The sequence below is a fragment of the Xyrauchen texanus genome, chromosome 34 (genome assembly GCF_025860055.1).
Source record: "Xyrauchen texanus isolate HMW12.3.18 chromosome 34, RBS_HiC_50CHRs, whole genome shotgun sequence".
Classification (NCBI taxonomy): domain Eukaryota; kingdom Metazoa; phylum Chordata; class Actinopteri; order Cypriniformes; family Catostomidae; genus Xyrauchen; species Xyrauchen texanus.
Window position 1 is genome coordinate 38,886,137 of NC_068309.1, and position 20,592 is coordinate 38,906,728.

The window sequence follows — 20,592 nt, forward strand, 5'->3', positions numbered from 1 at the left end:
ATGTGCTGTCAAACCACAGTGTGTAATATTCTAATCGGTATTGACAAGGAAACAATATATGTCATTTCAACATGTTTAATTACTCATTCAAGTTCAATCTTCTTTCAAATATACCAGTGCAATAATAATATGGTATCGATTTGGTCTCTATTATTACATTTGAGTGTTACAAAAGTTAATTATGATGGTTAGTGTTACTTTTTTATTTGCATTGGTTGAGCTATGATGACACTCATTACTTTTTAAAATACTGCAAGTGGTCGATATTTAATAAAAACAACGACATCAAAAATATTAACACTTTTTTGGAACATTTAAAAATATTAAATATTTTTAGCATAAAGAATGAAACAATTTTAACAGTAACTTTTTATTCTTTCTTCTTTTTGGGGGGTTTAATTTTCCTTTAGTTTTGTTGGCTGTTCTCTTTCTGTGTCTGATCAGTCTGCCTGTCCTCTAATTCCTCTTTCAGTATTTGCATCATGTCAGTGAAGAGCTGCAGGCACCTATACATTGTGACAATAAAAGACAATATTTTGCCTTAATTTGTGCTAAACATTTAAATGATGAGTATGTGTAATCATAATTAATTGGTGTAAACATAAAAAGAGTATGTATATGTTATAAAGTACAATAACTTCTATACTTTGCAATGTGAGATATTACTGTGTAACAGTGTAATAGTTCTGTCACAAAAACACAAACGTTATTTGGCAAAGGAAGATAATGTGGACCTGTGACTGAAAATCTAAATCACATGGAATTTATAAGAAACAATATAACAATATCAGCAAATGACAGATAACTAGCAGATAATACCAGAACATATTCAATGTTCTGAAAATATTTTGACCCAAAATCACCCCTTTAGACGACACAAGGGGACAAAATTGTACTGAAAAAAGGCATTAAAGCATTATCTGAAAAACAAATAATTTAAACACAAAATTAAGCAGTAAATTGTAACACTACCATCATTTGAGATATTTAGCTTAATAAAATGGCACTTTTGTTCATTAAAAAAATGCTTACGATCAGCCCACAAACATAAAACAGGAAATGCCATTAATATGCACAAATTCAAATGCTTGTATTTGTCACTAAACCTGAAGGAATCTGGCACTGCTATCAAGGCTTTTTTATTGACTCACAAAATTGTCTGTTATCCTGTCTAAAGAAAATTATTAACCCAGTTTAACAAGCTGCATTTAGTGATAGCAGCGGTGAGAAGGTGCTGGAGAGGGTTACTCACTCCTTTGTGGTGTTATCCTGTTCTTCCACTTTGTGGAGATACTCCTTTATGAAGTATAATCTTCGGTCATCATCCGTCTGTATGGACGACAGCAATGGAATTGTTATGCTAAATGAAAACATTTGTAATATTGTCACTAAATGTACAAAACAATGATATTTTATAGTGATGAGGACACTCAGGACATTTGAGATTTCTCATGAAAGAGCTGTCATTGGATTGAAAGTAAAAGCTGTAACAGAAAAATGAGAGTGAGGTGTTTATGATGTTACAGTGTAAAGTAATGAGTAATACTCATGAATAACATTTAATATATATGTCATGTGGACACTGAAATGCATTATCTGGCTTAATGTAATTCCATTCAAACAAATCAAGAACATGGGCTTAATCAGTTAATTTATTTTAGATCAGTGCTTCTCAACTTGATTTGCTTCATGACCCAGAATTTACACTGGACATCAAAAAGTGACCCAACACAATTCTTGTTACTAAAGTACACAAAAAATAAGATTCAATCCAATCAATCGATTTTTTTTAATATTAGCATAAACTGCATAGTGTTTGAATGGACACACAGTCTTTGATGTCAAAAACAAAAGATATCAGAAGCATTTTAAAAAGTTGATATGAATATTTTATTTGCTATCATAACATGTAAGATTATCTGGTTAGTTGCATTTAGTATTGTTGTTTTTTCCTTGCTGGCCCTATCAGAAAAGAGCCAATTTTTACTCATGAACCAGCAGTTGAGAAACACTATTTTAGATCAGTTAGTAACAAGGGACTATTTCAGACTATCAACAAACACGTCAAGAAGACAATTTTTCTATTACATTCTTCAACTTTGTCCACATTTCAGACTTTTCTTTGTGCTTTTAGAGGGCAACATAATGGTAATTCTTTACTACTATTACTGTGATCAAACAGAATCATAATCATATCTTCATATCACAGGCCTAGGAAATAATATGGCAGAGCGCGAGCACACTTGACCAATCAATTAATCTCTTTTATAATTTTTAATATGCCAATGGACAGTGTGTGTGAAATGTGAAAACCTGTTACTATGGTATAGCAGTTTCGAAGAGCGATTGCTAAAGAATTGCAAACTGGCTTTGTACAGTATTTCACAGCTGATTCTTGAAAAACGTTTTTTGTGTGTTTTTTTGTGATAGTGTTTCTTTTATTATTTCCATTATTTATTTAAGAGATTACAACAATGTAGATGACAAAATATATGCAATGCCATGTGTAAATGTACTAGACACTTTCTTCATGTCAGGCAGTACACTGATAATGAGTCAAATGCTAACCTGTCTCTGAAGCAGCCGTTCGATCTTCTTTTTCTGCTGCTGGACGATTATCTCTTTTTTTTTGTCCACCGATTCTTTACGTTCACACTGAATATCCTTCTGAATCTGCTCAGCTGCATTCTATTTGATATCAGTAAAGATATCATGAAAATAACATCATAATTACTTAAAAGCTTGTTGTTTACATTTATTTAAAAAAAAAATTTTTCCAATGTGACAGCTGTTCATGGCTTTGGTGGTAGATGAACAGATAATAACTGATTGTATAATGAGGGATTGCGCTGACCCTGTTATCATGATTCACAGATTGGATTGCTCTGATAATCCCAAACTCCACACTGTTGGGAAAATATATTTTCCTTGAGGTAGTTTAGAGAATGATCAGAATATCTAGAGCTTCTCACAAATGTTCTACGATCTACAATTTATACCCAATCTCCAGTGTTTTCACTCGCTGCGGATAATGTGATGTTTAGTATATTACATTTGGAAAGAATTGTCACCAAAAAGCATTTGCGATGAACGTCTTTTGATGGTGCATCACCTAAGAGGGTAGATGACATGAAACGATGACTTGAGGTTAGTTACTTGATATTGTTAACTACTTAGAGTTGTGAGAGCCAACAACTGCACAAGTTAGGTCTGAACTAATTTTTTCTCCAACTAACAATTAAAATGGTTGTTATTCTCCATGGATTGCTCATTTCAGTAGTTCTTACACAGTTTTTAATGGAGAACGGAAAAAGAAAACTGACAGCGGGAATCAGAATCCTCATGGCACTGCCCAGTGGTTGCTCATGAAAACTATGGATAATAAAGAATTGAGATGTTTTCCACTGTGAAAATGCTAACTCCACTAACATCTGTTTCCCCACAATCTCTAAGGATCATGTTAAGTGTTTGTGCTGTGGCTTTCAGTTAAAAGCGAATTAATTCAACTTTTTCAAGACTGTCAGATAGGTCCACTTAAGCAAAGGACAACATCTGGTTACTTATGCTGTTTTTAGCTATTGTATATTACTGCATTGAAGAAGAAAAAATACAGGGTTTTGGGGAAATTTAGAATAATAGACATTTAACTATGTTCATATAAGGATTTTAAGTTGTGAAAGAGCAGTCTGATCTCATGAAAATTATGGAACAGTGACAAAAATTTTACAAACAGACATAATATGGTTCATTACATGTATCGCAGTAGTTTCGATGTGAAATGTCCTCTTAGTGTCACAAAAAAGTTTAAATGTTCTCGAAAACAAATGCTCTATTGATTTTTAAATCAACAAATCCGACCTCCCTACCCTAAACCTTAAAACCTAACCGATAGTGTCAGAAAAGCAAATGGGAGATGAAAAACACAATGGCTAAAGCAACTACATCATTTGTGGTATTTCTATGACACTTTGGGTTCATGTGTGGACTTGCATGCTCTTCACGACTGCTACCTTGCTCCTTTACATTACAAGTGCAAAACTCAGTTGAACTACCGCACAATTTGATCACACTTGAACAAGCTTGTAAATATAGTTGATTACATCATGCACTATAGTAAAAGTTTTTAGATGTCATAAGATAGCACTGTGAGGAACAAAGTGAAAAGTAAGTGTTTATGAACTGATAATCTGACGTTTTACTAGTGAAAAATCATTGTTGTTGTAGCGCCTCTAAGTTCATTTCTACAGGAAACTGCCACGATACGCACAACGAGCCGCGTAAGAATCATTTTGCAAAAATCTTGGTATAGTAACATGATTCTGTGAGACCAGATTGTGAAACAGAGTATTACAGCCATTTCCGTGACAACCACCCCGATGATCATGTTTAGGAATCCGAAGGAGCAAATAAGGATGAAGGTGATGGTGAAGATGCAGCTGAATTCCATGCTCAGGTCATCGAGTCTCTGCTGGATGTCTGTCCAATCATCCAACTATCACCAAAAGATATTAATGTCAGCAGTTTTGTTCGTTATCAAACTTCAGCATCTAGAGCTGAAACTCGAAAAATTAGAATATCATGCAAAAGTTCATTCATTTCAGTAATTCAACTTAAAAGGTGAAACTAATATATTATATAGACTCATTACAAGCAAAGTAAGATATTTCAAGCCTTTATTTGATATAATTTTGATGATTATGGCTTACAGCTTATGAAAACCCCAAATTCAGAATCTCAGAAAATTAGAATATTACATGAAATCAATAAAAAAAAAGGATTTTAAATACAGAAATGTCGGCCCTCTGAAAAGTATAATCATGCATATGTACTCAGTACTTGGTTTGGGCCCCTTTTGCATTAATTACTGCCTCAATGCGGCGTGGCATGGATGCTATCAGCCTGTGGCACTGCTGAGGTGTTATGGAAGACCAAGATGCTTCAATAGCGGCCTTCAGCTCTTCTGCATTGTTTGGTCTCATGTCTCTCATCTTTCTCTTAGCAATGCCCCATAGATTCTCTATGGGGTTCAGGTCAGGCGAGTTTGCTGGCCAATCAAGCACAGTAATACCATGGTCATTGAACCAGGTTTTGGTACTTTTGGCAGTGTGGGCAGGTGCCATGTCCTGCTGGAAAATGAAGTCAGCATCTCCATAAAGCTTGTCTGCTGAAGGAAGCATGAAGTGCTCTAAAATGTCCCGGTAGACGGCTGCGTTGACTCTGGACTTAATAAAGCACAGTGGACCAACACCAGCCGATGACATGGCTCCCCAAACCAACACAGACTGTGGAAACTTCACACTGGACTTCAAGCATCTTGGATTGTGTGCCTCTCCATTCTTCCTCCAGACTCTGGGACCTTGGTTTCCAAATGAGATGCAAAATTTGCTCTCATCAGAAAAGAGGACTTTGGACCACTGAGCAACAGACCAGTTCTTTTTTCTTTAGCCCAGGTAAGACGTTTGACATTTGAAGCCCATGTCCAGGACCCGTCTGTGTGTGGTGGCTCTTGATGCAGTAACTCCAGCCTCAGTCCACTCCTTGTGAAGCTCCCCCACACATTTGAATGGCCTTTTCCTGACAATCCTCTCCAGGCTACGGTCATCCCTGCTGCTTGTGCACCTTTTTCTTCCACACTTTTCCCTTCCACTTAACTTTCTATTAATGTGCTTTGATACAGCACTTTGAGAACATCCAACTTCTTTTGCAATTACCTTTTGAGGTTTTCCCTCCTTGTGGAGGGTGTCAATGATGGTTTTCTGCACAACTGTCAGGTCAGCAGTCTTACCCATGATTGTGAATTCAACTGAACCAGACTGAGAGACCATTTAAAGGCTCAGGAACCCTTTGCAGGTGTTTAGCTGATTAGAGTGTGACACTTTGAGCCTACAATACTGAACCTTTTCACAATATTCTAATTTTCTGAGATTCTGAATTTGGGGTTTTCATAAGCTGTAAGCCATAATCATCAAAATTATATCAAATAAAGGCTTGAAATATCTTACTTTGCTTGTAATGAGTCTATATAATATATTAGTTTCACCTTTTAAGTTGAATTACTGAAATGAATGAACTTTTGCACGATATTCTAATTTTTCGAGTTTCACCTGTATTTAACAAGCCTGTCAAGAGCTCATCCTACAGATCATTTGTATCCTACTAAAGAGACGTTTGAGAAGGTGACATGTATCTGAAGAATAAGTTCATATCTTACTGTCGCCAAGCTGAAAAGTGTGAAAAGAGCACTGCCGATGTCTCCCCAGTTATCAGGATCTCCTGTGTCAGGGTCTCCAAAAAACAAAAATCCAGCCACAGCATAAATCATCATCACCACAAACATCAATCCAATCAGATAAACTGCAGTCTTCATTGCCCTCAAGAAGGCTGCAATAAAGGCCTGCAAAGAACAAACACACACATCTAAGCAACTGCAGACTGCACAAAGTGAGAATATCAAAGGGAGAATTAATGTTTGCTGGCACTATGTGGACCTGATAAGCTCGTGTGTAAGTGTCAGGCAGCATCTTTAAGAGTCTGATGATCAGAAGGACACGTAGGACGATGACGGTCTTTGGAGACACGACCTGTGAGAGCACATTCACGAACCAACAAATCCAGGAGACGAGCACAATGACCGCAGAAAGGACGTTCGAAGCGCTTCTCCAGTATCCCCGTGGATCAGCACACACCTTCAGCACACACTCCAGCAGATAGACGGACAGAAAAAAGCCGTCGGCTACCTGTAAAAGAACCATGCAACTAAAACAAGTGCTTATGTTGTATTAGATATCTGCGCTAAAGACTTCTTACATAAAAGAACACAGGAAAATTCGCCCGAGAGGGGTCGATTACATGGACTATGAAAATACTGTCCAATACAACTGTCAGCATGTTGAAAGCTTCAAACCAGCGACTTTGAGTGATTGACGAGCTGTATTTTCGGAAATCACACTCTTTCCTGCAAGAAGAAAACGCGTAATTTGTCGTTCATTGAATTGAACAGGACTAAAGTGTTGTGAGAGCTAAGACAAATCACTTTACAAAAGAACACGTTTATTCACCTGTTGTCACATTTATGACTTTCGCTTTCACACATTTCTTCCGAGATCTCTTTTAGCGGACACAACAGGACGATTGTTTCGTGAAGAGTGTATAGGGGGTTGTTATGGTTACATATCGGCCAATCTCCTGAATTTTCAGGAGCAGCGTAAATTGCCGAGTTTACACTGCACGATTTTAGGTCCGATTTTCACTCGCCGACAGTTTTGTGGAGATTGCCGACAAAAGCCCCCAAATCATAGGCAAATCGGAGTTCGCTCCCGTGAGCGACGAACGCAATGTAGGCCTATGCATGATCAAATAGCCTACACGATTTGAAAGAAGCGCAGACGTGTCGCCGATGTCACGAGAATGTTATATCTAGAATGTTATTATATGGACCTGTCTGTGATTACAAATCGCGCAATGACAAATGTATTTTGGCTGAATACAACTGCAGCGTTGACCTACAGCCAATGAGAGAGCAAGAAACGGGGCGCAGGAAGTTTCAGTGGGAGGAGTCCTGATGTACCTGCAACAGAACATTATCTAGCATGGCTGCAGTACCAAGAAAGTCAAGAAATGGAGGAAAAATTAGTGGAACATCGGCAAGACCACCAGTGCATATTTTATGTTTCATCTGAACTGTCCCACAACTGGGTGTAGAAAGAAGGAGTGTTGGAGAGAAATTGACAATTCTCTTGGACAATCAGGTAAGCAGTTCGATTTTTCAGTAGGAGGTACTTTTTTCAAATTGTAACAAATAAAATATATGATAAAAAAAACATACACATCATATTCTGAAATGCATAACATATGATCATGCATTTGTTTTTGTATCTCGTATCACTTCTCGTGTGTTCTGGACTCCAAATTACGTTTCACAACAGAGTCGTCGGGGCTTCGCCAATAGTGAAATGTTTTGTAATGTGTTCACACCTGTCACCGATTCCTCGTGTCATTTTAAAACCCTGCGACATCCATGACAAGACAGACAGTTGTGTAATATGAACGTTACCACAATCCGACGTCTTTGAAAGTCCTGTAGTGTGTAGGAGGCATTAGTCACCTTTTGCAGATACCATACAAAACAATTTGTGATATTTGTAAGCATTTATCCTTCAGTATGTCTATTATATCAATTATCATGTATATGGGTCATTCCTACTATTCAGAGCCATTTCAGCTTGGTAAATTTCTATCAAAAAAAGTAAAAATTTCCATGATTTAATAATTTTATCTGAAGAATGGCTTGTTACACTACAAGAAAAATATATTGGTCCAGCTAAGGATATGACTCTTTAATAATTTTGACCAAATTCTTCACACATGCAAAGGCCAAATGTCCACCCTGTTACCGGACATTCTCATCTCAATTAATAAATGTTTTGAATTCACAATTATTGTAATATTTACATTTTCTAAGAGCTAACACGTCCCTCACTTTACCCTGCAAATGTATTTTAACTTAGTATTCATTAACAAGCATTATCTTGAAAAAAGTTGTTGTATTTTAAGGCACAGTGGTAATTTTAACACATTTCTTTTAGAATAAAAAGACATTTCAATGGAATTTTGCCCCATTTTTAAATTATTTCATTTTGCCATTTCATTCCCTAAAATTAACCACAAAATATGCATAACATTTGTTGAACTTATTTTATTAACTTAAACCAACACAGAGGTAACAGGGTGGACAGAGGGGTAACAGGGTGGACATCACACCACTGAACAACAATAAATGTCATCAACTCATTTACCCTGGCACCCCCTGATGAAGAAAGACACATGTCCACATCAACATTCAAACTTAAACATTTTTTAGATAACTTAAAATTCACACTTTTTTGAAGTTCATATGTTTACAGATAACAGTAATAGCAACAGTAAACTACTGAACAAACCAGCATCCCAGGTGTTTTTCTATGAAATCCCACACTGTCTTCTCTAGCTGGATGGACCTCTTGTTTAAAGGTTGTGGTCATCTTATGAGTAGCAATGGCTTATATATTGGTATTATAATAAATTATAATACCAATTCAAGCTTTAAACACTTATTTATTTAGCATTTACACCTACTGTGTTACAATATGTCCACCCTGTTACTGTGCAAAACAGTAACAGGGTGGACAGTAACAGGAGGGACATTTTATGCTAAAGTTAGCCATTGCTACTCATGTGATGAAAAACAAGCTAGTGCGCAGTGATCACTGAGGAAGATTTTTAACCTGTTTATTAACCATATTTTCAAAATTAAAAACAATTATAAGTTTCCACTATAAATAGGCATAACAGGGTGGACATTTTATGCTTTACCACATCAGTGAATCATTCTTAAACATTGAAACAAGGGTGAATTAAGGAGTGATACTTACTCTGCTTCTTGAAGAGAATTTGCTGCCAAAAAGTATTCAAATTCCTGAGAGTCATGTGATTAGAGTAACAGTCAAGGGGCGTGTTCAGTGGGATTTTCCATAAGAGTAACGGGGGACATTCAATTCAGGGAGACAACATATTTTAAAGACTTTAAGCATTAAAAATGTATTACTAACAAAAAATATATTTTGTTGAGGAATATTATAAATAAGAATATACAACAATATTGAAAAATTTCGAATTTATTAGATTTTTATTACTTATATTTGTGGCTGAAGTTATACAAGCTTACTTGGGGACATGGCAGTTTAGTCTACTTGCACTAAAATCAGGGTCAATATTTTTTAATTAATTAATCCTGGGTACATATTATTGTGTTCTATGGTAAAGGGGGGTTAAGTATTTAAGATGATCATTTAAAAACAAGTATTAGCCCATTTTTACTCAAAATATACCACATTATGTCATGAGGACTCAAATGGCACCGAATGCTAAGAATGACCCATATGATTATAAGTGTGCACTTCATTTTACAGTAACACTGATGTGGTCTTCCTGTTTATTGTAAACAAATGCATCTAAATAATTATTTTAAAAATCAGATCTCATACATCATTCCATCCCTTGTTTACATTTACATTTACATTTATGCATTTGGCAGACACTTTTATCCAAAGCGACTTACAGTGCACTTATTACAGGGACAATCCCCCCGGAGCAACCTGGAGTTAAGTGCCTTGCTCAAGGACCCAACAGTGGCATCTTGGTGGTGCTGGGGCTTGAACCCCTGACCTTCTGGTCAGTAACCCTGAGCCACCATTGCCCCCCAAGGGCATTGTTTGATGTGCATTTACCATAATCATGAATATCAGGTCAAGAAAAGTAATTTTAAAAAGACAACTTTGAGAATAAACAAGCTATTTAAATTTTTATTAAGCAATACAATGCAAAAAATATATAAAATACAAAGCTTTTTTTTTTCATAATGAAAATAAGCTTAACTTCCACCAAGACGACTTTTCACACAAATGTCATTCTCAGTTTTTAATGTATTATGTTGTACCTTTTCAAACATTTAAATTATTATTTTTTTTTTTTAAGAAGGAGCTACAGGGACAGTGCAACTTTATCAATAAACTTGGCCAGTCGAATGTCCTTCTTTGACAATCCTCCACAGTCATGTGTAGTCAAAGTGATCTGGACCTGAAAGACATTTAGAAAGAAAAGTAGTCACCATTAATCTCTATTATACAAGAAACAGCTATGAGAAGCAAGGCATGTGGTGGGCTGCAGTGGAGTGAAAAGTGAACCACTTTCATAAAGATGTACACATTCATTCAGCGCAGTCGCCTACCGCACACCGTCATCTCTACTACAGCTTATTTCACCAAGAAAACATTCACAAGCATTTTTCCTGAGCTCCCCACATTTCTCTTTGGACCTGACATGAAATGTGAGCTAATATACAACATAGGATGATTGTTTGCCATGTAAATGCAATGATTTCAAAGGCCTGGTGTGTGGGGCCTCTTGGTTACTTTCAACAAAGTATTCATTTTAAACATTTGCAAAAACATTATAAACTGCTTCTCAGGGTGAGGAGAAGGAGGCTCAATGGAAGTTATTACCTTGTTATAAACATTGAACCACTCCGGGTGATGGTTCATCTTCTCGGCTTGCAGAGCCACTCGAGACATGAAGCCAAAAGCCTGAGTAGAATAAAACAGACTGAGAACTGGAAAGTGTAATTCTCCACTATTACAAGTTCTCTGTGATTATTAGTGCTGCAGAACAACTTCCAATAATGTTTATAATGCTGACAAATGTATTTACTCAATTACAAAGGAAAGTCATTGTGAATGCACAAGGATAATTAATGGTGAAAAATCACCTATTCATTTTTAAGAGGAAAACAGGACAAATTCTTTATGAGGCATCAGTGTTAAAATGAAATAACCCCGATGATAACCAAAGCAATGATCATAAGAAGTTTTATGTGAATTTCAAATAATGGTAATGATGATATGAGTGCATTGTGTGAAGTTAGAAAGTTATTAAGTGAAGGGTGCCATTTGTGTCCTCCAAACAAAAATCCTCCACAGTTATTCCAACCAGCTACAAAGAGGAGCAAGTTAAATCCACATCACTGGCTATTTCAGAGCAATTTCCCAACACAATCTCAATTAAGCCTTTAAATACTTCCTTAGCTAATTATGTAAACTGAAACACCATTGTACACAAGCTATCTTTGCACACAAATCTGTGGGCTTTGCCAAAATTCTCTTAATCAAACAGAGGTACTCCCAAAACATTTTTTTTAAAAGTGGAAATTACACAGAGTTTACTATATTGTAAGCAATTTGGGGAACTCATTCTCCAACACATGACGTAACACAATCGGCTATTTTATCAAACTAACGATCAAGGAAACCATCCTGTTATCCATTTAAAGTGATTGACAGAATCCTGCAACTTGACTCCACCGCCAAATTAAGCACGAGTCTGCTTTTGCTCAATGTTCATTAAGAATATTGGCCATTATTAAAATCGCAGGGCATTTGTGTCGAAACATTTCCTATTTATGCCCATTACAGAGCTGACCTGACAGGCAAATAAAAAAGTAATGGTAATATGTGGAAACAAAACAAGTTTTGAAAAAAGACTGAAATCAAAAACATACTGTATCGGGGTGCTCTTCTAAATCTCAACCTAATCAAATGGAGTTTGCTTTCATAAAGTTGAAAGAGAGTGAACGCTTATAGTATGTGCACATTGCAGACACCTTCATGACTCTTGAGCTCAGTGGACAGGAACACTACATTGGCCTAGGTGCGCTGCTTCTGACAGCCACACACACAAGAGGTCAAGGACCACCGTTCTCTGGCTCTTTTGTTTACTTTGTGTCGTGCGGAGCCAACGCCTCGGCGCACAGCCAGTAATTTGACTTGACATGTAACAGGCCCTCATCTCAAATAATCAGAACCACCGCCATGCACATTTCTCTACATGCCACTTTAGGGGCATTTTGCGCTATTATGGCGTGATTGTCATAAAACGCTGATGAGACCGTTCTGACGTTGGAGGGGCATTCGCTGCTCGTAGCAGGCTGAAATATGGCTGTAGTTTCAAACACATGTGCCTGCTATTTACAGATCAGTTTTCTGTAGTGCAATATAAGGCTTATAGACAGCTGCTCCACCAGCCAGGGCTAAATGCAGACAGATTGGAGTATGAGGATGCTTTACAATCCATCACCGAGAACTTGATGCAGTGAGAAAATTAGCCAGATTATTGTATGTATTAATGTGAGGAACTGCTAGCAACAGATGCCAATTGGCTTTTTATAATGCGTAATAATACTCTGAAACATGGCAACAAAACGACTCCAGTCTTATCTCCAGACTGGCTTTATTGTTTATGAAAACAGAAGTGCATCATATTTTTGGTGTACGGTTTAACTCTGTTATTTGGATCATTTAGATTGTAAAAAGTGTCTGACTCTCCATCACACAAAAGTTGGCTCCAATAATACTCTATTTTTACTCCTAAAATTACGTTTTCTAGGTACTAATGGAGACTATTTAGCCCAAGATTGGGCGCTTGTATTAAAATGAATAAGAGAAATTAGAATGCATAAAACGGCAGAGGTAAAAAGGAAGTCTACATTACAGGTAAAAAAGCAATCAGTTTACTCAAGAATGTGCATGTGCATTAGCTGGACCAGCCAAAAACATTGTTTTTTTAGTGTGATCGGACCTAAAGAAGCACAATTTATTTATTATTTATACCATTGTTGTAAATTTTACTGCTGATATGAATTATGTTCTTTGACCATAATCTTGACCAATGCTCTTTCCCAATTCAAGTAGATAGGAGCTGTACTTTTATGCCCGATTGTATCCATAGAAAATAGCTGCCCGGGAATGTTCTCAAGATGGCAGCCATGTGAACTGACTTGCCTTGAAAGGGACTTTGGTTCTGATCAGGCGCACATTAAATAGGCTCAGGTCAACATATTTTACCATGTTTAAATCCATTCTGCAGAATTTCACAGATTTTCCCTCAATACAAGTAAAACATGCACAACGTGTCTGCTGATTTCATCTGTGCCATGGTCCTAAGTGCAAGAGAGAAAAACTATTTATTTACTACCTCTATAAACGAAAGACACACTGTTGAACTGAAGCTGCACAGAACATGATTTAAAAAATCATGTTCTTCCTTCAAAACAACTCGAGCGCCCCCAAGAGCTCCATTTTTCAATGGCGTCTGCTTTAGTTGTACACCATTGGAACGGGTCCAATAAAGGAGAGAGATTTTAGAATATTTTGTTAAGAAGAGTCTCATGTGGAAATTATAGAAAGAAACATCTAATCTCAGAAAGTGGAAGTTTGGGATCTTGGCACTTTGCAGATTTACTCAAGAGTTTGAAACTGCAGATTCAGTCCTAAGGCACAAGAACAAATGCTGTAATGTTCACGTGTGCCGCGATTCATTGAAACATCAAAGATGATAAGTTGTCAACAGTAGGTTTGCTATATTCCAGTATTGCTTAAAATAGGATCCATTTACCAAAGATAAATTAGAAAATGATGAGAGAAGTATCATTTTCCATACAATGCAAGTAAATGGTGGTCAAAACTTGCACACTCCAAAAAGGAAATAAAGGAAGCATAAAGGTAATTCATACAACTCCAGTGGTTTAATCTATGTCTTCTGAAGAGATACCATCAGTTTTGTGTGAGAAATGAACCAAAATATAACTTCTTTTTCATTATAAATTTTGACATTGCGGTCTCCTTGACGCAATCATGATTTGAATATCGATTACACTTCCTAGCTCTTGATGCATATGCAGAGCCATGAACACGCTCCTTAAGACATGGATTAAACCACTGAATTCATATGAATAATCTTTATGCCCTTTTTGGAGCTTGAAAGTATTGGACTTGCATTGAATGAATACCATTGCACATCACTAACACCATTAAAATATCTTTGTTTGAGATCCACAGAAGGAAAACAGTCATATGAGTTTAGGAAGGCATAAGGGTGAGAAATGATGACAGAATTATAATTTTTGGGTGAACTATTCTTGTAAGTCATAATATTGACTGCATTCTTTTCATGTAATGTTGTTTCAGTTGTTCCAACAGTTCCAAATCTAATTTCAGATTGGATGAGCCACCGTAAAATGATGATAAACACACACCTGTGACCACATATATGGCAAGTTGCTAAAGAGTAAAGAGTTACTATATTACTTTCAGAATTTTTTATAGGGATTTATATTTTTCATAAATATAATTACTAATCTAATATTTTATCATATCGCTGTTGCTGGGTTTTAAACGAGCAATAAGCCACAAGAGGTCTTGCATTACATTGATAGTACTCCTTTTTGCATCATGCCTAAAACATTAAAGTCCCACTTTATATAAGGTGTCTTTAACTACTATATACTTACATTAAAATAATTAAGCATTTGATACAACTGTACTTATTGTGTACATGCTAGGGCTATCAATTTAATGTGCAAAAGGAATATTCTGAGTTCAATACAAGTTCAGCTCAATTAACAGCATTTGTGGCATAATATTGATTATTAAAAAAATTTATTTCAACTCATCCCTCCTTTTGATTAAAAATCACTTACTAACCACATCTGAGGAAAGTTAGACAATTTTACAACTTTGTTGCCATGATGATGTAATGTCAACAAACCGTAAAATGACCTTTTTAAAATTTACAGTTCAAATAATACACAAGTTTTATCAGAAGAATTAATGTAAGTGCTTTTATAAAATTAAAAGCTTCACATTTAGGTCTTTAAACCCTCAAAACTGTAACCTTGATATTTGATTTTTCTTTTTTAAAGAAAAGGAGGGACGAGTCGAAATACATTTTTTAATGGTAATCAACTTTATGCCACAGATGCTGTTGATTGAACTTAACTTGTATTGAACATGGAATATTCCTTTAGAGCAATTCATTATAAGAAAAAAATTATAATTTATAAAACAAATTATCAAATATATAAATAATAAATCACTAAAGGGCAATCAGAGTCTGGATTTCCAAAGTGATAACATATATATAGATAATATATATCTATTTTTTTAATCTGATGTATGCTAATCTCTAACCTGACTCATCTAAAGACATGGAAATCATTCTCAATCTATGTGCTACCTAAAGTGTATAAAATCCAGCACAAGAGAAACATTGAAAATGGCTGATATATGTGCAAATGGAAAAATGTGAGTCACTATTACAAGGAGAGGCAAACAAAGTGAAGAACAGAGATCGTGAAACAGCAACATACAGACAGACGGGACGGTTAGTGGTTTTGGAAGGCAGATGAAACATTTGAACCAATTTGATTGTTTGTAAAATAAATCATTTTGATCAAAACTTCAATTACTCCCAAGAGCGGCTCTGTTCTTGCTCATGGTTATACAAACTGACATGAGAGAGAGCAAGTTTAGGGGGATGGGAGTTTCAAGAGAGAAAATGAGCCAGGCGAAGTTAGGCCTCACACTTCAAACACAAGACATCTAAAAAGATGGATGGAGGACTAAATCAGCTAATATCTGGATCAACGTTCATGCACTATTTTGTTGAAAAAGCCTTCTTTATATGTTGATCTTGTGAAACTGAAGTACAACCAAGCAATCTGTCAAGAACCTCAATGTGTTTTTCCACATATAGCTGCATTTTCATGTCATGCACATCTACTGCATTTAACAACAACAACAAAATACATCTTTTATCTTTTGAATACTGTTTTAGTATTTAGTATTTTTACTGACAAATAGTGCCAAGAAAACATGCTTCTTAACAAGGGTTTGAGAAAATGTAGTTTGACTTCCACCTGCAACTAATAAAGGCAGGAAAACTTGAATTTGGGCAACAGAGCCAGCTGTGTCACACACACATTTTGAACATAAAAACCAGCACTAACTCAAGGCCTTTGTGAAAAATCTTGAACAAGCAGAAAGAGCTCTGCAGATCATATACAAGAGTTTTATTTGCTAATTAAGAAATTAAGAGTTGTTTTCTGCAGAGACCAACAGAACTAGACACACATCACAGATTTATTATTTAGGTGTGTGTGTGAAGGTTAACCTGGTTGAAGGTTTTGAAGTGTAGCTCCTTGTAGAGAGCGTCCCGGTCCTCTACTTCCACCCAGCCCGTGGCCTTGAGCTCCATGAGGAACTGATCTCTCTCGGCCGGAGGGAGCCAGTCTGAGGCCTGAGAACATGAACAACACCTGATGTTACACTACTCCCAAGATTTCATCTACAACACTCAATACAGTCATCATGCACTGTACTGTGTGTGCAAGTCATCTGGGATAATGACGAATATACTTATGTATTCAGGATTGAGTGTTGCCTCATCTGTTTAAAATCTTGAACAATCAAACATTACTTTGGATTACTTCCTAAATGCATTAACTACATCAATTATATAAAATTAGTGTAATAAACAAAACACCTTGATATTTCCTCTTCACATGAAAAGTTCTCTAATGTTGTTCTCTCAGCAATCATAATTGTCTTATTAACAACAATAAACCTCATGTATTCAACCTTTATTAATTAAAATGAAAATTAATTATACATATCACAATATATAGTGTCTTATAAGCAATATTTTATAAAAGGGACACTCATAAAAGGGATAACACATATGAGACAGCAGAGATCATATCTAAAAGATATTTATATGGACTTTTTCAGTCTGTGATTTTCTGAAGAAAATAGTAAATGAGAAAATGACCTGCAAATGAAACCAGAAAATGCTGATTGTCAACATCAGGAATTCATATTCATATTAATCAAGCTGATGTATTTACAATTATTTTATATGAGATTTACCATTTTTGCAACCCTGTTAACAAATCTTGGTACACATCTCCAGTTTTAACCTGATTTGTGTGATTTTGTAATTTACTAGCAGCAATAGAAAAACATACAAAAATGTAACTATCACACATTTGACCCTATCCTAAATTGAACTTAAATTAAGTGATCACTCAGTAAGCAAAAGGCTAGGTTAAGACACAAAACATAAAGCACTTTTAATCTAGCTCTTTTCCAGAGCACCACTGTAAGGTTTCAGAATGTGTATAACACAAATCAGTCAAAATAAATCACCGTTATACACAAACGTGCATGTTTAACACTCCAGCTTGGTTTGTTATTTAAATCTGCTTTTAATTGGTCACAGACTACAGTCTCTTTGCGCCATCTGTTGGGCGAAGATTGTTATAAAATTTTCAAGTTGATGAAACCCATTTCACTGTAAAATAAAACAAATTATTGTTCCAACTGAATGCAAACTACATACAAAGCCATCTGAATTACATTGATTCAAAGCAGCTCAGTGTTTGCTAGTGGATAATGATCTTGTTAAAAATGTTTGAACTTTGTGACTCTTTCTAGATTTGTATTATTAGACATGGATGGATGGATAAAAGACTGATGATAGAAAGAAAGAAGACCGATGATGGATGGAAAAAGGAATGCCTGCTGATGGATGGATGTAAAGAAACTGATTAAGATAGATACAAGACTGAAGAAAGAGAAAAGACTGATGAGGATGGATGGAAAAAAGTGATGATTGATGGATGGATAGACACCTGGCGACACCGCTCTTGAGATTTAACATCCCGTAGACAGCACTCGAGTTCAGTTCGTCGTGATTTTGAGTAGGCTACAGATAATACAAGCACATACGCTTACTATAGCATTTAAACAATCACTATTCTTCCAACGCGACACAAAAAACAAAGTGCGCCACTAGTGTACAGAACCGTTTTACCAATTTAACCCTACACGTCCCATTGACATTCTATGGGTGGTACACTGGCGATAAGACAAGAGGTCGTTATTTTTTAACAGATGCTTCGCGACGCTGAATAAAATGCTTTTTTGAGGAAACAGCTCATCACTTCATGAATTGACCACCTTTTCACTAACCTTCTTTACACTAAACAATCCTTTTGGAATGAACCATGTGTGGAGTGTACTACGATTAAATTGTTGTTTTAATAGAGAAGACACTGACAATTTTGCGACAGGTACGTTTCAGTTTACGACTCCCCCCATTTATTTGTATGGTATCCGCAAACGGTGACTTACTGTCGTTGCACGCTAGCTGGCCGTTTTTTTATTGTTATTTCGGTACTAAATAGCTAGAGCATCTCTGGTAGTGTATTATCATGAAGCTTTCCAGTCTGGTCGCGTCGCGTCGCACCGTTCGCTTAAAAAAGTATCTGATTGGTCGACTGTCCGCCAACGTCAGCGGCAACCACATCCCTGAAAGACATTCTGGCTCATTTATTTGAAACAAACGAACGCGTCTTACCATTTGACCTGTGCGGTTGTGTGCAGACAGATTACAGCGGGTTAGTTTAGTTCCAACACTTGACCATTGACGGCCTGAACACAAAGTAAATATTAACCAGCTCATCGCCCCAGCAGCACGTTTCCTCACAAACACCGCGGGGTTGCCCCAAAGACTGCCTGATGGAAATAACATACACAATATCACGAGAACACGTTAAACCTACTTTTTAATGTTTCAAAATGACAAATAAATAAAATAATAATGGGCTGTGATTAATGGAATTCTAAAGCACGGCTTACTGCACAATATACGCTGCCTTTTTTATATAGTATGTGAAACAGTATGGAACGATACAGTTTTAGTGTACTTTATTATGTCACATGACTTAGTCAAACATTCGCAATTATTTTCTCAAAAATAATATTTTGCTGTGACATCCAGTTAATATTATCTTTGAAATATTATTTTATTTATATATGTATAAAAAACAATCTCAAATCATAGCAGTCCAATCAAATAACATGTTAAAAATCACAGCTATTTTTACTCCCTGTTCATATACCTGGAGGAAGCTTAGTATTCCCCAGTAGTATGCAGTCTGAAGTTTTCCAAAAACACAAACATAATTTTTTTTTTTACATACGGGTAGTACAATAGAGCAGTCATTCCCATCCAGGGGTACACCAAAATAATTGGATTTTGCTGTTGAACCTCAACTTAATAAAAATAATAAGGATTAGGGATGGGTAAAAATAGTGACAAAGGTAAATCTATGGCAAAACTCGAGACCTTGTAGATTTGAAGTTGAGAACTTGTACAATAAATATTTGTACTCGTACAATAAAATTTATACCCACAGCCCGATGTGAAAACTTGTAAAATAAAAATCTGAAGTTGAATGCTGCAATCTGCACACACAGACAATTATCCAAAACCTGTGTTTTGAATTCAAAGTTGCAGACAAATAGCCACAAATGTGTAAAATGACGTTCATATAAATCCAATGACAGACAAACTTGAATTACATATTTACTTTTGTACTTTAACTTTAGCAGTACAACCACAAATCTGCAGTTACAACCTCTCAAAGATGGCGCCGAGTATGGCTGCTGCGTTGCGAGCTCCGACACAACACTGCAGTTTATTGATTGTTTTGTTTACAGTTTTTTTGTCTTGGATGTTGTCTGCCTTATTGTATATGACAGACGAACGCTTTTGGAAATTGGTTCTACAATTACACATCGAAAGCCAGACTTCAGATTCCTCAATGCCGACCCGCTGTTTACAAACACGTCAAGGGAGCCCTTTGAAAAATAATTTTCCTCACGTGCAACTTCAATCTTTCTCTGTCATAGGTCATGAAGAACTAACAAAACGTATCGAAACATCAAAAGCCACAACTTGTTTGTTAGATCCTATACCAACTAAGCTCTTAAAAGATGTATCTCCTGTAATCTCAGAACCTCTCCTTAATATCATTAACACCTCGCTATGCTTAGGACTTTAAAATGGCAATTATCAAACCACTTATTAAGAAGCCACAACTTGATCCTGGAGAACTTGCTAATTATAGACCAATTTCAAATCTCCCTTTATGTAAAAAATACTAGAAAAGGTAGTCTCCTCCCAAATATGTTCATTTCTACAGAGAAATAGTATACATGAAGAATTTCAATCAGGATTTAGGCCTCATCACAGTACAGAGTCTGCACTTATCAGAGTTACAAATGACTTGCTCTTATCATCTGATCGGGGCTGCATTTCTCTTCTAGTGCTTTTAGATCTTAGTGCTGCATTCGACATGATAGATCACGACATTGTCTT

The 20,592-nt window shown here is 36.1% G+C and overlaps 2 protein-coding genes across 3 annotated transcripts; both read right to left on the reverse strand.

The window, feature by feature from the left end:
* Positions 1–104: 104 nt before the first annotated feature.
* On the reverse strand, positions 105–7,490 carry LOC127627468 (cation channel sperm-associated protein 3-like). Of its 2 annotated transcripts, none has more exons than XM_052103854.1 (8): positions 7,059–7,490; positions 6,850–6,955; positions 6,489–6,737; positions 6,212–6,394; positions 4,352–4,492; positions 2,569–2,688; positions 1,253–1,329; positions 105–506 (listed from the first exon to the last, which is right to left on the reverse strand). In XM_052103854.1, the coding sequence occupies exons 1-8, from the start codon at positions 7,091–7,093 to the stop codon at positions 407–409; spliced, it is 1,011 nt and encodes a 336-aa protein (XP_051959814.1). In that variant the 5' UTR covers positions 7,094–7,490; the 3' UTR covers positions 105–406. The 2 variants fall into 2 exon arrangements, with proteins under 2 accessions (XP_051959814.1, XP_051959813.1); XM_052103853.1 differs by having other exon boundaries at positions 6,808–6,955.
* A 1,261-nt stretch (positions 7,491–8,751) lies between these two features.
* On the reverse strand, positions 8,752–18,928 carry LOC127627471 (pterin-4-alpha-carbinolamine dehydratase 2-like). Its single transcript, XM_052103858.1, has 4 exons — positions 18,787–18,928; positions 16,540–16,665; positions 11,040–11,120; positions 8,752–10,614 (listed from the first exon to the last, which is right to left on the reverse strand). The coding sequence occupies exons 1-4, from the start codon at positions 18,889–18,891 to the stop codon at positions 10,519–10,521; spliced, it is 408 nt and encodes a 135-aa protein (XP_051959818.1). The 5' UTR covers positions 18,892–18,928; the 3' UTR covers positions 8,752–10,518.
* Positions 18,929–20,592: the final 1,664 nt, after the last annotated feature.

Bases quoted from the DNA above. Each gene is read 5' to 3' on its own strand.
- LOC127627468 (XM_052103853.1), bottom strand. From the start codon at position 7,093: ATGTGTGAAAGCGAAAGTCATAAATGTGACAACAG. The intron at 6,395-6,488 runs GTCCACATAGTG...TGTTCTTTGCAG, and splicing joins CTTACACACGAGCTTATCAG to GCCTTTATTGCAGCCTTCTT. The intron at 507-1,252 runs GTGAGTAACCCT...CACAATGTATAG, and splicing joins CAGGATAACACCACAAAGGA to GTGCCTGCAGCTCTTCACTG.
- LOC127627471 (XM_052103858.1), bottom strand. From the start codon at position 18,891: ATGAGCTGGTTAATATTTACTTTGTGTTCAGGCCGTCAATGGTCAAGT. The intron at 11,121-16,539 runs GTTAACCTTCAC...TATTCTACTCAG, and splicing joins ACTTCAAAACCTTCAACCAG to GCTTTTGGCTTCATGTCTCG. The intron at 10,615-11,039 runs GTAATAACTTCC...AATGTCTTTCAG, and splicing joins GGTTCAATGTTTATAACAAG to GTCCAGATCACTTTGACTAC.